This window comes from Drosophila santomea, chromosome 2L (genome assembly GCF_016746245.2).
Source record: "Drosophila santomea strain STO CAGO 1482 chromosome 2L, Prin_Dsan_1.1, whole genome shotgun sequence".
NCBI lineage: Eukaryota > Metazoa > Arthropoda > Insecta > Diptera > Drosophilidae > Drosophila > Drosophila santomea.
The window spans coordinates 19,866,421-19,882,857 of NC_053016.2; the positions used below are offsets into that span (position 1 = coordinate 19,866,421).

At 38.7% G+C, this 16,437-nt stretch overlaps 2 protein-coding genes across 3 annotated transcripts in view; one reads left to right on the top strand and one right to left on the bottom strand.

The window, feature by feature from the left end:
- The first annotated feature begins 103 nt into the window (after positions 1–103).
- LOC120448769 (voltage-dependent calcium channel subunit alpha-2/delta-3) overlaps positions 104–16,437 on the top strand; it is a 42,756-nt gene continuing 26,422 nt past the window's right edge. For both annotated transcript variants that reach the window (XM_039630957.1, XM_039630965.1), the window contains exons 1-3: positions 104–698; positions 3,726–4,256; positions 11,718–11,799. In XM_039630957.1, coding sequence (XP_039486891.1) covers positions 4,144–4,256; positions 11,718–11,799 — 195 coding nt within the window. In that variant the 5' untranslated portion in view covers positions 104–698; positions 3,726–4,143. The remainder of the gene's footprint in view (positions 699–3,725; positions 4,257–11,717; positions 11,800–16,437) is intronic.
- On the bottom strand, positions 13,992–14,928 carry LOC120443941 (phenoloxidase-activating factor 2-like; the record flags this gene model as incomplete). Its single annotated transcript, XM_039623388.1, has 2 exons — positions 14,872–14,928; positions 13,992–14,807 (listed from the first exon to the last, which is right to left on the bottom strand). Coding segments are annotated over exons 1-2 (873 nt in total), but the record flags the coding sequence as incomplete, so codon positions are not given.

The following is a 16,437-nucleotide window of genomic DNA, read 5'->3' on the forward strand; positions in this document are numbered from 1 at the left end:
AAATTCGAGTTGAGAGGAGCGATTTCGAATAGCGAGGTATCGAGGAATCTTGCCCCAAGAGCGGCTATCTGGCCCCAAGAGCGCACTCAGTTCGTGGCGAGAATCTGACGAGTGTGGATGCGTTCCGAGCAGAAACCGCGTCCAAACGAAAGTTCCATTCTGCCCAATGCAATCCGCTAAACCGATAAAACATAAAGAGGAATGAAGTACCAACCCAAAGTGCAATATTAATTTTCACACTACAAGGCTTAACGGGCTTTGACTGGCCCTCAAGTTTGGTTGAAAGTTTCAAAGCCAGTTCGAAAATCTCTGTACCCCGAAGGATATCTTCAAAATCCAAACTTTGAAAAAAATCCAATACAGATATCTGTGTATATGTATAATGTATGTACGTGAGCGAGTGCCTGTGGTGGTGCAATAATTGTGAGCGCCAAAAAGCCGAAGGGACGAAGCCGCGCAGCAAAATAAATCTCTCGTCTCGTCTCGTCTCGTCTCTCTGTTCGCGCTTCTCGTTCTCGCGTCGATTCGCGCCGCTTTCTCCAGTTCGAAAGTCGCGTAGTAAAAAGTGTCGGCAAATCTGCGCCCTGCTGCACCACCCACCCACTTAGCCACCTTGGCCACTTTGTTTTTGGTCAAGACTTTCGCACACTCGACTTCGAAATTCGAAATTGCGAAATTGGCGCGCACCGGAGCATCAAGTAAGTGAGAAAGTGGGCGAGAGAAAGAGAGTCCTTTGGAGAGAACCAGGGTGCCCCCGTTGATTGCACAATAAAATGTGCAAAACAAAAAGCCAAATTACTAACGAAAGCGTTGCCGAAAATCACTAAATTCCCATAAATTCGCCAAAGTTTTCATTGCTATGAGCATAAATCACAGTTCGAGCGTAGAAGAAATGCTGCTTTAGAGTGTGCGTATGTGCATGTGTGCTCGTGGAGGTCCTTGCGTTTTGCGCGCCCAAAGAAGTTTGCTACGCCGTTTTACTATTACTACTACGCACACTCCCTCACAAACACACCAACACTAGCACTAACACTCACACCCTGCCAGTGTGCACAGGGCACATAATAACGGTTTATCCTGTACTATAGCCACGCAGCTTACGCAGCTGCGTAAAATCTCAAGGCTTGACCAATACCCCGTAACGTCTGGTTGGCCTTCCAATTCCCCAACTCCCCATAAATCCCCATCCAAGGCTCCTTGCCTCTGCACCGTTGTAAGATGTTTACCCATATATAGCAAATATATACGCTGCATGCTAGGATGTGTGTGCGGGAAGTCATTTTCAGGATTTTATTTTATTATTGGGCATCACGTTTTTATGTCCCTTTTCGTCTCTGTCAAAGATCTCTCTGTCAAAGATGTCTACCTATTAAAAATCATTAGCAAAAAATTTCGATCTCATGGGCTAAGTTATCACATTGTTTTGCAAATAATTAGATCGAAATTGTTCCCAAAAAATCTTCTTATTTACCTATTCAGTTTTCATATCAGTAATCATAGTCTGCTCAGCCAATGGCCAACTAATACATAAATAAATGGTCTTTTAAAATGTGACAATAAATATGTCATATGGCCTGTTTGAGGGCGAACATTGAACAGATTTATAATTTATAAACATTTTATCCAGCCAGACACACAGACATATCCGTTTTTGGTTGTACAAAGTTTTGTACTCCGTCCTATTGAAATTTTCACAGGCACATTAATTCCATTACGAAAACTCCCAAGGCCATATTGCTTTTAAGCTGCCGCTCCGTGTGGACCAAACAAAACCAGAAAGTCAGGCCAAACATAAAACGGCAAAGGCAAACAAAATAGAGAGGCACAATGTGTGTGGGGGGAAATCGGGATGGGAAAGGACGAATGCGCAGGATAGGGAAATGGAAAAAAGAATGGCAGGAGCTACCGATATATGCGATATAATAAATCTTTTGTATAACACGCAAAACTTTATGAACGTGCGCCAACTATAAACTTTCACTTTCCAACAATGGGTTCGTCCGTTTGACGTTGCCTGATGCCAACGTTGCGTATACGCCACGTTGCACATGCTTTTATTTTTATTATCACTATTATCTTGTTTCATCTTTCTTACTCCAGACCTCTTCGGATAGCAACTATGATGGTTTGATCTTAAATGTGCGATTTTTCAGTTAGGCAATTATTTATGCAGTTGTATTTTTCATTTAATTAATCCTAATGTATTAGAGCTATACTGGAGTATCTTTTTGAGGTCAAGTCAATTTATCATTTCTGGACTGCAATTAAAGATATTTTAGGTCCTAATGGAGATTATAATTAACAATAAGATATCGTCAAAATGTTTCACGATGCTTTCGGCATTTATAAAGTTTCTATATGTTCATGTAATTTTTAGTTGTAGGATCTTATGTGAAACATTTTTTGATTCAGAATCCTTTGATTGATGGAATTTTATTTTTTTTTTTTAATACCTTCTATTTCTCTCGGGAACTTAGGGCTTCTCGTATTAGTTTCAGTAATCGTTGTAAGTTTTTCGACCGATTTGGTGATTGGCCAGATGCGATTGATGGAACAAGTAGTTTTAACTATAAAACAATGTGTTAGATGCTAAAAAATTAAGATTTCACATAATTAAGAATTTTTTTGGGCAAAGATTTAAACAAGTTGTGGCATATGAGGCAACAATGGTTAGACTATGAGTAAAGTTGCCTACTTTTGAGGGCCTGAAACAAAGTCGTTGACTTTCAGTTGGTTTTGCATGTGGTGCCGGTTCGATGTCGCATTCCCAGTGTGGATGGCGCTCCACTTCTGTCAAACTTTTTGATGTTGAGGCAGATGAGAAAACGGGAGAGGGAATCAGAAAAGCGTGCGAAATCCGGTTATATACACACATATTTAGATATGCGGAGGTGGAGGACGCAGAGGCGGGTTTATAGATGTCTGAGTGCGTATTGGCCGCAATAAATTGTCTTTCTTTCTGTCTTTCTTGCGGATGTGGTTGTTGTTGGCCTGCAAAACAGGCAATGGCTTGCAGCGTGTTTAATGAAAATTATTACGCGATATCCTTGGGGACGCACACAAGGGTTCTGGGCAATGTGCGCCCTGTTAGGGGGTGGCATGCCCATACAAAAAAGCACGATTCTCTGGCGAATCCAGGAGTACGGGTGAATGTGTGTAGCCGCCTTCTCATACTGCGCATGTACGTCAGATTCGAGTTCGAGATCGAATACATCACGAAGTTGCGCCTTTCTGCATTTGTGTGCGTGAGTTATGCTAGTGGATATGTGTTTGTGTGGGGCGGTGGGTGGAAACGCATTTCTAGGTCAAATCCACATGGAGCCAGAGGACCAGCCTCAGCCCTTGTCCCCACCCACAACCAAAATCGTAAAAACATATATTACTGAAATATTTTTGGTCTGTTTGTGAGTCAAAATAAAACTATTTGTAAACCAATTCTATTTGGCTTATTTATGAAATAAATACATATAGCAAGGCCGCAGGTCAAATTTTCGTATATTTAATTTTTGGATAGATTAATGTATCCATAGATCTCGTTGTACTTTACCTCTTCGAAATTTAAACAGAAACAGCGGATAGAACTTACATACTTTTTCATATACTAAATGTACAATTTAGTCATTACAACCGTAAGAGTGTAAGAGATTGTAAGAGTGTTCTTTAAGCTATTACCTTAACTTGATAACCATTTTGGCATTAAATAATAAATATTTTTTCTTTTTCAGGTTAAAACACACACTTAACGACATATCCCAGCTCAATTAACACTAGTGAACAGAAAACAAAACCCGGGAAAATAGGTATAAAACAATGTTAAACTTACCCGGAAAATACAATACAGACTTTTGGCAACAAAAAATTTGTGACTTTCAAGCGATTATAGCAATTATATGAAAACGCATTCAAAAAGTGTGAATAGGTGAAAAAAATCAATTAAACCGGGAAGTATATTTCATATAATATTTGAACTGTTCTGTGGTGTTCAACCCATGTGCCGAGCACGAAACAACAAAAAGAATTTATACATTTGGAATTTAAAAGCAATCGATAGTGAGTCTAGCCGCAAACACGGGATTTAATCGTGAACAATCCAAAATAAATTGATCCACATAAATACGCAAACGGACAGCAAAACAAGCAAAAATGGAGAGCAAACATTGGAGCTGCTTCGTGGCCATTGTGCTGGGTGTGCTTATATTCCAAATGCACATATTTGTTGCATCCGCCGATCAGGATGAGGATATACCGCACAACGAGTAAGTATTATTCATCATCCAGTATCTGACATCCGACTGGGAGTACCAACACTTTCAATTATGCATTTTGCCAAATATTTTGGCAATTTCCTCGGACAGGAAATTAATTGAAAATTTGTTTATTGTGCCTGAAACGTTTATCCCCTTCTCATTGTTTTATATATATATATAATGTACCCCGATTTCTCGCAAACAATCCAACAAACTGCTGAAACACGTATGCAAATTTAAACAGTTTTTACTCTTGATTGGGCGGTATTTGTTGCATAAATAATTGGTGTGTTGACGAGTAAAGTGAGATAGAGGCTAGATTAGAGGCTAAGAAGCAACAAAAAATTAATTTTACCAGTTCAATTAAATAAATGATAACTATTAAATTTAAAAATTCTGGGTTTTGTAATTTTCATTACACATTCCCATTAAATTGATAAAACTTTAAAATATTTGGCATTTATTGCATATCGAAAATAAAAAAAAAACATTTTTTAATAATCCATAACGTTTCAGTTCAGTAATTAAATTGTATATAAATATGTTCATGTATCAGGATTTTATGTGCTCTAAAGTCTCTCGTGTAAAACTTTTGCCATTCGTTTGCGTTCATAGACCGATTTATTTATTTTATTTATGATTATTACTTTGTTTATCACGCACAGATTGAAATAAAATCCGCTCATCCTTCTTGCTTGATCTTTATAGTTATAGTTATCGTTTTCGTACGAGAAGCATATTGACGAAAAAGCCTTAGAAACAGCCAGTTTCATTAAAAATGTTCATAAATGAAAAATAATGAATGACAAAATGGCATAAATGAAGGAAGTGCTTCCCCATTAAGTATACGACAAGATGTTTATAAACTTTATACATTCTGGTAGAGAACATATGAGGGTCTGACTTTCTGATGTGGCGACGCGATACTTTTTGCCTGACGGTTCACAGTGTGCGTATCTAATGGATATATAATAGGATTTTGCAATTAGCTTCACACGGCGGCTGATGGGTGGTGCGGTGGTTCGGTGATGCAGAGAAAGACAGCACACGTAACCGCAACGCTCACTTGGCTAATTAACCCAAAAACCAACTGCCATTTGCAGGGAAGGACAACTGTCGTCTGATGGGAATGTCGGGGGTCGATGGGTTGGCAGAGACCAGAAACCGGAACAGACACACTAAGTGATTTTTTTGGGGGCTCTGTTTTTGTATCTAATGTCACTTTTATTTATTGAAATTAATGTTGGCATGGGGTTTTTGTGTTGAAATTCAATTAGTTATTTGTTGAAGCAGTTCTGCTTTTCGGTTAGCTTTGCTGTGCAAGGAAAAAAGAACGAGGACAATAATAAACTAATTTTTGCGGTGGTTACATTGTTTAAACTTTTGTTTAGTTCATGCTTTCCTGGAGCTACTTTATTATACCCGTTACTCGTAGAGTAAAAGGGTATACTAGATTCGTTGAAAAGTATGTAACAGGCAGAAGGAAGCGTTTCCGACCATATAAAGTATATATATTCTTGATCAGGATCAATAGCCATGTCCGTCTGTCCGTCCGTCCGTCTGTCTGTCCGTCCGTCTGTCCGTCTGTCCGTCTGTCCGTCTGTCTGTCCGTCCGTATGAACGCTGTGATCTCAGGAACTACTTCAGAGACATAGACGCAGCGCAAGTTTGTCGATTTATGTTGCCACGCCAACTCTAACGCCCACAAACCGCCCAAAGCTGCTACGCCCACACATTTGAAAAATGTTTTGATATTTTTTCATTTTTGTATTAGTCTTGTAAATTTCTATCGATTTGCCAAAAAACTTTCTGCCACGCCCACTAAAACGCCTACAAACCGCCAAAAACTGTGTTTAAGACTCTCCTTCTCCCTTCCACTAGCTGAGTAACGGGTATCAGATAGTCGGGGAACTCGACTATAGCGTTCTCTCTTGTTTTAATTGAAATAAATTAAAGTTCTTTTTCTGAACCGCTGTTATCCGCCTGTTAACCTATTAGGCAAGTATTCTAAAAGCTAATCTCCGTTTCCGGCCTATCAGTTTTAACTTTTGGTTAAAATTCGAGACCTTTTATAATAACTTCTTGACTTCTCTTCAATTCTCGTTATTTTCGGACTGCTGACATGTTGTGGCACATGCGTAAAATAAATTTCATTAATTTGAAAAACAAACTTTTGCTTTCGCTGCTTTCTCCCCGTTTCTACCCTGGCGTCCACGTTGTCGTTTGCTTTATGTCACTGCAGAAATTCAATTAAATTTATTTCAACTTTGCTGGCAGGAGGCGAAAGCAAGCCGGCCGCTCGAGTTTCCTCTGCCTTGAGGGTCCAGCTTTGACGATTATGTCTTGGCATGCCCCGATGGTGACGATGATGAAGTTGGTCCTGTTTCTGGATTCTGGTCCTATAGCAGGCAAATATTACTGTGCCCAATGCCTTGCTCTGACCCAAATCCCACTGCCCATTGAAGGCGAAGTCGAAAACGTTGTTCTTCCTCGGCTGGCTCGCTTTCCCTTTGGACTGGCCTTCACGAACTGAACGGGTTTTCCATAGGCCTCTCCACTTCGCCTGCCCATTCACTTGCCTCATTTTCAGTTGTAGTTGCAGCCATCTTCCATCGCCATTTTAATGCATGCCCCGTTTGCTTAAGCATCCCCTTCCTCCTTCGTATGCTTTTTCATTCGAAGGCAGTTGCATTAACAGCGTCTTATGGGTCACGTGCCGCGGCCAGAAAACTTTAAATCGTGGAAGAGAGGACATGCTGTCCTGTGTCAACACGATTGTTACATGATTCGTTTTGTGACACGGCCTGCAGATGAGCGATCGATTCGAGGACTCACATAACTCGGTAGCAATTAAGCGAATTGAAAGACTTTCGCTATATGCCGGAGAGGCTTTTAAATTGTCCATTTGGAACAGTTCTTAATAAATAAGGAGATATATTTGGCTAATTTATAATTTATATTATTAAATTTATAAAATAAAAACGCTTCTTAGCTTCAGGACCCTAAAATATAAGTTGCATGTCCAAAAAAAAAATTTGTGTTAAAAAACGATTAGTTTTTCTTTTGTTGAAACGAACTGTTCTTATTGTTTAATACAATTTTAACGAACATTATTACTGAAATGTTTGAGAAATTAAGTATTGCATTAAAACAAAGAACGCTAAAATTGAATATCAGATACCCGTTACTGAGCTAGTGGGAGTGCGAATAAGAATCAAAAACCTTTTTGGCATATCGATAGAAAATGGCAAAAAAAAACAAGAAAGAACGCTATAGTCGAGTTCCCCGACTATCTGATACCCTTTACTCAGCTAGTGGAAGTGCGAAGGAGAGTCCTCAACACTGACAGTTTTTGGCGGTTTGTGGGCGTTGGCGTGGGCGTGGCAAAAAGTTATTTTGCAAATCGATAGTACTTTACAAAACCAATACAAAAATGAAAAAGTGTGGACGTATATATACTTCATATGGTCGGAAACGCTTCCTTCTGCCTGTTACATACTTTTCAACGAATCTAGTATACCCTTTTACTCTATGACTAAAGGTTATAAATATAATTATAAAAAATCAACTGTGGGCGTGACAGTTTTGGACGGTTTGTGGGCGTTAGAATGGGCGTGGTAAACGAATTTTTCTTCGTGAAATTAACTAAGCAGTTTATAGTGACGCCTACTCTTTGCAGAACGTTGCCACGCCCGTTCTAAAAAAAAAAATTCTTTAATATTCATAATATTAAAAAAATTTGATTTTTTTTTACAATTATTATTCATATTTCAAAAGAATTTTTAAATTTCTGACCCGCACCCTTACTAGTTGAGTAACGGGTATAGGATAGTGGACTACCCACAGTGATGTAATTTTCAATTTTATTAAAAAATATATTAATAACTTTTTTGTGAGTTACATCGAATTTGTACTCTCTATTTGATGTTATTGTTTTGTGCATCTGGCACATTTGCTGATTTAAACCATTTTGCATAAGACACAATTCTTCTCTTTCTCTTGGTCGTGACAGATCTAATTACCGTGGACAGGCGGCTTAAGTGAATAAATAAAGAAAAATCAACAAAAAGGAAGCAAACAGAGCACTAACTACTTATGACAAATGACAGTGAAAGTGCATAAAGCTAAAGCTGAACCAGAGACACAAACAGAAGCGACTACAGTGCCGTGTCTAGCGCATTATTTTGGTTTTTAATTTCCACCTGCCACCAGCCGTAATTACCAAATAGTATTATTTGTCGTGTTTCGACAAATTAATTACGATCTATGCAGTCTTCACACTGAATTGTTGCCAAGAAAATCGACCATGAAAAACGAAAGCATCCATATCTTTATAGATTTAACTAAGCTGGCCAAAAGAAATGAGTGACTCTCCGTAATTTAGTTGATTCACAGTTTTGTCATAGATGTTTATAAAAACGAACTATCACGTATCCAGTAAAACCAAGAGAGAACGCTATAGTCGAGTTCCCCGACTATCTGATACCCGTTACTCAGCTGGTGGAAGTGCGAAGGAAAAATTTCCACACTGACAGTTTTTGGCGGCTTGTGGGCGTTAAAGTGGGCGTGGCAACATGAATCGACAGACTTGCACTGCTTCTAAGTTATATGTCTGTATGCTTAATCTCAACTTTCTAGCTTTTGTAGTTCCTGAGATCCCGACGTTCATACGGACAGACAGACGGACGGACATGGCCAGATCCACTCGGCTACTGATCCTGATACTGATCCTGATACTGATTCTCTGATCAAGAATATATATACATACATACTACGAGTAACGGGTGTAGCTAAATTAATTGAATGGGAAAATTGGTTATTTTGCCTAGGGGTAATAGCAATCGGTTAAAAATTGCACTTCGTGTATACTGGGTACATAACAGGTTTAAGTTAGTTCTACTGGAATCAAATTCTATTTTCCGCATGGTATTTGCTCGAACTTCTTAGTATCTCTGCACCCGCTGAGGGTTGCATTGAAGTGCGCTCTTGTGATTGCGCATTCAAGTCTGTTGGCAGCGTCAGAAGGGGACTCATTTCCATTTCAATGATGCAAAATGGAAAAAACCCATTGACCTACTCTAAGGGACTACTACTACCACCGCCAGTCTATTTCCACCTGCCTCAGCATAAACTCTTCACCCGAAAAGTGAGAAACTGCTTAGACAAACGTGAAACGACCGAGCTGAACAAAACAGTGAAAAAGGCAATGGAACTGGTTCAATGGCTTTCGGTATGCATATACATAAGGTGCTTGAGCATGACATACGTAGTTGGTTCGTGCTCAAAAAGCTGAGACAGAATTGAAAGTCACTACAAATACACCTGAGCACCCACCGCCTCATCGTCACGAACATACACTCGTATACATAGTTTTAGCCATTGTCAAGTTTCTGGCCAAGCAACAAAAATACAAAAGAGGAAGGAATATCTATGTGTAGAAATATGACTTTTTGTTTTGCCGGCCACCACAAGCACCAGAAAGAATTCAAAGAATCTACAAAAAGAATATCTTCTACTTCAGGCCAAAAAGATGACGTTTATGGCCTTTCACTGCAGTTTGCGGCTTTGGACCCGATTTTCAATGTTTTGCGTGTTACTTTTGATGTGTATGTATGCATTCGCCATATTTTGTGCGTATGTGTGTGGATTTCTTGCGTATTTTTTATAAATTTAAAGTATAATAGAAGTAAGTGCTATATTTAAGCCCGAATTTTTGTTTTAGATAACTGCAAATATATTTTTCAATGGTTTTAAAAAGTTGCTCTTGGGCTTCAAGAATGTTGTGTCAAATATTCTGTGTTTGTTAACATGATTTTATTTTGAGAAAATCTGGCTAATTGTTGGTTTTTTTGTTCGCCAAGCCTGTCTTCGATATTTTCAATTACATAGTTGGGGTCTACTCTTAAACTACTTAATATACTTTCTTATTATTCTACTTCATTACGATCTCTACAACTTGAAAGCGTCATTAACATTTATATTACATTCGTTTTAACTCGTTTGTTTCAACAACCCGTCTATAGTTAACAAGTCCACGGTGTGGATATCGTTTAATTGTGACCACTTGACCATACCTTCATTTTGCCAGCTCTTTGTTGTTGCCAGCCATCAGCATTATCCAATTTCAATCACTTTGTTGGCCACTTTACTTCGCTCCATTGTCTACGCTTTATTGCTGCGGGCCACGAAGATGGGGGAAGAGATGCTGCTGCTTCTGGTTTCTGGCTCTTCTGGAGTTTCCGTTTATAATACAATTTTCATATAATTTAAATTCATTTTTGGCATCGTTCGAGCCATAAAACTTTGTCTGTAGCCCGCTTGACTGCAGTTGCACATCCTTCCCATCGCAATCTGCTGTCTCTTCACCCCCAACCAAATTTTCACCACCCTCCTTCCTTGTTGGCCGTATACCATATAAACATGCGCTTATTTTGTATCTAGATTGCAGGGAGAGAGAGAGAGAGAGCTCGTTGGTATGGTGGCTCGCCGTCGGCCCAACATAATCAACATTGCGTATACGCAACGGGGCTGCGGTTCAAGTTTCCTTGGCTTTACCTACCTTCCCCTCTTTGCCACAGTATTGATATTGCAGATAATGCCATAAAATTGTCCAAATATTTTCGGGGGCATTATTCTGCAAGGTCTTTACTCTGGCTCAACTTGATTTTCTTTTTGCTCGTTGTTTCGTTCGTAATTTTTTTTATAATATTCCTTTTTTTTCGTTTTCCTTGGTTGTATCAACACTCCGACTTCGGGTCCTTCCGTATTTTCAATTTTCTGTTGCTGTAGACGTATTTCCCCCCTCTATGGACTTGGTTTATGAGCACTCGTTGGGCTGCTTTTGTTTTGCTTTTGACTTTCGCGTTTAGATTATAAATGTTTGGCAAATGTTTTCACAATAGTTGGCTGTTGGTCCTGTTGTTACCCCTTGACTCTTGAGAGTTTCCCCCGTCCCATTCGATGGTCCTCTGTAATGAGTTTTCCTACTGTCTTGGGTTTTTCTCTAGTGAATTGGATTACTGGACTACCTATTACCTATTAGCAAATACAGTCCAAATATGTTGTCAAGTACATTTATATTTATATTTATACTTATTATGTATTTATACAAACATTGGCTGCAATATTTCCGCAGCAAAATATATAATGCTATCATTAAACAATCGTAGACTTAAACATAATGAGTTGGAAATAATTTATGCGAAATTTTAAATCGATTTTAATTGATTTAAAATCAGCCTCATGTCGATGAGTTGTAGGCTAATGACCTGTACGATTTTAACGATACTTGTATTCTGTACATTAAGCAAATGTGGAAACTTACACTTAAATCCCAAGTTTCATTGAACACAACAAAACGGTTAATATACAACAAATAACAACATTAACTTTACTTTTAGAATTATTATTATTAGACTTGTGCAAATTTAATTTTGATTAAACTCATCCATTTTATACTTACATTTTCAGGGTTCGCAATTGGGCATTGAAGTTCGGCGTTGACTTGTGGGAGTTTGGACGACAATTTACCAAAATGAACGAGATCAAAAGTGTAAGTAATTACGTGGACGAAATTTCTAGAAATTCGATGGCTGTGATAATATAAGCATATGTATCTGATAATGCTGACATGTGGGTACGACCAATCGCCTGGGTTAATGGCTACGATTGTTTGACTGGGGTTTAGTCGAAACAAATTCACTTAATCTCTGTGGCCACTTAGTTATCGAAAAGCAAGTATACTCGTATATCGATAAAAGCTTCGAATGGCTCGGCTTAGAGGGAGCTTAACTAGCAAATGCGTCAATTTTTTGTGTGTTCCTTTGACGTTCTTATTTGGTTCCTCTGATATGGTGTATGTTGTTTTGTTTGGATTTGTTGCCTGCTGTTGGCCCTAATGCAATTTAAACACAAATAAGGCTAATTGGGGGGGTTAAATCGTGGGTTAAGCGGGCTGATATAAGTATACGCCACGCTGCCATTTGGATTCGGTTGACTGCGTGGCCTGCGGTAGAGGAAGATGGTTTCAGAAAGTCGCGTACTTTCGCGTTTAATCAGACGTGCCTAAGTTAGTGGACTGCTTTTACTGGCCGACTGTATACTATACGTTGGCATTATGTGCGAGGATATTACGTTTCTGCGGATTTGCATACAGAAGACAAGCGTTTTCCTATACTCTACATTATTTTATTTTATGATTAAACAGAAGTAGTGATGTTGTTATAGTGTTTAAGGAGCTTAAAACAAAGAGCCAATAGTTTTTAAGTTATGCTTTCAAAATTATTTATTAGTACAAATTTTTACTTTGAATCACCTAATATCATGAATCAATGTATAATAATTTGTTAAAGCTTTTATAATATTGATCATGGAAATAGCCAAGAAAGTGTACACTGACTTAATACTCCGAAATAAAGCCTTAAAAATACTTTTTATTCACAGGTTAAACCAATTTTTCAGTGACATTAAAAGTGTTGATGGATTGAAATAAGCGCATGGGCCTTTTTTAAATGAAGTATAGTATGGGCTGGACTTGCTGAAGGCCCAGCCGGCCCCAAATAAGGGTATAAATATCGGGTAAATTATGCAGCGAAACAGGGCAGTAGAAAGGACAAGGATCCTGGCGGGACAAGGGGACGTGAGAGAAAGGAGTGCTGCGGAGGAAGCGACAGGATTCGGAGCCAGAAAGGCAGCTAAAATGCAAATAAATTTGCTGGCTGTGACTGTCATTGAGTCTGTAATTGTCAAGTGCCTTGTTGCTATTGCTCTGCTGTACGTGTGTGTGTCATTGTTGTTGCTGGGCCCGTTGTGGGTGTAAGTGTGTGTATGGTGTTTCGGTGTGCGTGTGCTGCTGTGTGTGGCTGTCGCTGACAACGTTTGTTTGTGTTAATTTAAAGCGCACGTCGCTTACAACGGCAAAAAATGAAAACCTTTGCCCAGATTGAATTAAATATCAAGTACTCGCCGCGTTGTTCGGTTGGCTGAATTGGTCCGTGTCTATGTGTGTGTGGGCATGTATTTCTATGTGCCTTATGAACATTATATCATACCAGTTTGTGCGTGTGTAGGTTGATCTGTCTTTGCGTGTTTTTTTACGATACCTTTGTTGTTAGTGGTTGTGTTAACGTCGGCCTTGTTAACGTCTTTCGCTTTGGCATCAACCTTCAACGCTATTAATACCCGTTACTCGTAGAGTAAAAGGGTATACTAGATTCGTTGAAAAGTATGTAACAGGCAGGAGGAAGCGTTTCCGACCATATGAAGTATATATATTCTTGATCAGGATCAATAGCCGAGTCGATCTGGCCATGTCCGTCTGTCCGTCTGTCCGTCCGTCTGTCTGTCCGTATGAACGTCGAGATCCCAGGAACTAAAAAAGCTAGAAAGTTGAGATTAAGTATACAGACTCCAGATACATAGACGCAGCGCAAGTTTAAAAAGTTTTGATATTTTTTTCTTTTCTTTTTGGTATTGTACATTTAATTTGATCTGCAGAAAAACTTTTTGCCACGCTCACGCTAACGCCCAAAATCCGCCCAAAACTGCCACGCCCATACTTTTGAAAAATGTTTTGGAACATTTCACAAGCTAAGTAACAGGTATCAGATAGTCGGGGAACCCGACTATAGCGTTCTGTGTATTTTAAAATGATTGAAAAATAAAAAAAAAATGGTTTAGAAGTAGTAGAAGTGGGATGAACTATATTTTGGATTCAAATAATTATATAATTGCATATTAATTATTATCGGGTAAATATATATTAACTTCCAAATGCTTATCAATCCATGGCTTAAATTCAAAAACATCTGTATAAGTCCCCGGAAAGTTTTTTTCGTTACAACCCACGCCCCAGTTGACTATGCCAATTTGCTCAAACTGCTGGGGATCCTCGGTCATTGGACAGAAAAGAGCTGCACCACCATCGCCGGTGCATGCATCAAGGTCCTTCTCGCCACCGGCACAAATCAACCCACGAGGCAGTGTAAAGTTTGGGCCCAGCCTGGTTTTTCGCAACTTCTCCTGACATGCATCCCTGGGTACGATCGGTAAATCAATTTTTTTCAGGATGCTTGTTTGTTTCTTATCGCTGAACCGTTTTTTACCCCAACCAGCCACCACACAGCGACTGGAAGTATGCGATCTTCTCTGGGTGGGCAAACAGATGGTATTAATCTTGAATGTGATTGGGAAATGATCCTTTAGGAAGAGCAGCGCCAAGTTGTTTTCTCCTTTCCGATAATCAAACAACTCATGAATAACCATTTCTGACACATCCGCCTCTTCAATTGGATATTTTTCCAAAGGATCTGCGTACTTCCATTCTCCCGCGCTGACGATAAGATCCTTCACGTCTTTATTGAATATCCGATGGGCCGCTGTGAGAACTACGTTTGGGGCAATTAAAGAGCCAACACCTACTAAGCTGTCATTGTGGATCACAGCTATGGTCCACGGAAATTCGGCTGGTTTTGCTTGACCATCAGTAACATTAAAGTCCACTTTCAAAGCATTTGGATTGGCTTGTCCGCACTTTGTAGGTACTGGCAAAAGGTCGACTTGCTATAATTGATTAAGGATTTAAAGACACTAGTTAAATCTGAATAAAAACTAATTATATTTGTACTTCATTTTCCGCCGCGCCAAAAACAAAAAGTGCCACTATTAGTGTCCAAGCGAACATGTTAGCTCTCCGAAACTCAATTCAAATTAAAATAACATTTTTAGCTACACGTTCCGAAAGCCTATATAATCAAACGAAAGATTTGAAATAATAGATAATTTTGTTTTTCGGGAGAAAGATTATTTGCTTTTTATGTGCATACAACAGATAGTAGAAATTTTTGACGAACTAAATAAAAAAAAATTATTATTGAAAAAGTGGCATCTCTCTTAAGGTCATTTTCTTCTTCATTTAATTGCTGACACAGTAGCTTTTTGTATGGTTGTTCTTTAAAAAAATATGTTGTTATCGACAAAATTGGAAAAAATGAATATTAAAAAGGAAAGTGGGCCACATTGTAGGAGTGGACCGCACACAGTTTTTCTTCTTTTTATTTAATCGCTTTTTCTTGTTGTTTTACTGTAGCTGCTTTTTCTTTGCTATTTTGGGTAGCTGTTTTTTCCGTTCGGCGTTTTAAAGAAGCGCCATAAAAAGTAAAACAAATGCAGCGCACACGTTTAGTTATGCGAAAGGCGTCGCAGGACAACAAGGACACCAAGGACAACAGCAATCCGAAGACAAAATGGCTGCGACGAAGGAGAAACACAATGAGAATGGGAGGGAGTGTGTGTGCGTGTATTTGTGCGGAATGCCTGTGCGTAACGCATATTCATTTATTTTATTTTCCGTATTCTTTTGGCTCAAAAGTGCTTAGCGCTGACTAGCTAAAAAAAGTATCTAGCTAAGTCATGAAATATGTTTTTCAGACGGGTACAACATTCAACCGGATTCAATGGCAAATGCGAATTTGGCATACTCTCTCTGCCATATTTTTTATCACGATTTATAAAATAATGAATTATTGACAACTTCTATAAAGTATTTAGTAGTTCCTGTACACTGCGCAGTAAGGTCGATCTAGTCTGCTAAAGATTAACAAATATTATAAATAATCTTGTTGCTAATACTATTAAATCAGAATTCGATGTTAATTTTCCTACGCAAATAAATGATTGTGAATGAAATGGTACATTGTTATCGCTTATAAGCAAGTTCAAAGAAACTTTATTAAAAGTGTCAGCTTTTCTGCTAGCTGAGCTTATTAATAACTATACCCGTTACTCGTAGAGTAAAAGGGTATACTAGATTCGTTGAAAAGTATGTAACAGGCAGAAGGAAGCGTTTCCGACAATATAAAGTATATATATTCTTGATCAGGATCAATAGCCGAGTCGATCTGGCGATGTCCGTCTGTGAGTCCGTCTGTCCGTCTCTCTTTCGGTCTTCCACTAGCTAGGGTATCAGATAGTCGGGGAACTCGACTATAGCGTTCTCTCTTGTTTATTTTAAAATCGGCTTTTATTCTATTTAATTATTGGAACTATATCAAGTCAAATATGTTGTTATTTCGTGACTTACCGCTACTTTCATTGTACTACTACCATGTATTTGATCTGCTATAATAAGTCAGTTTTTATATTATTGAGCCGCTGAGCATTACCCAAGATATTTCAACGAAAATTGAGGTGA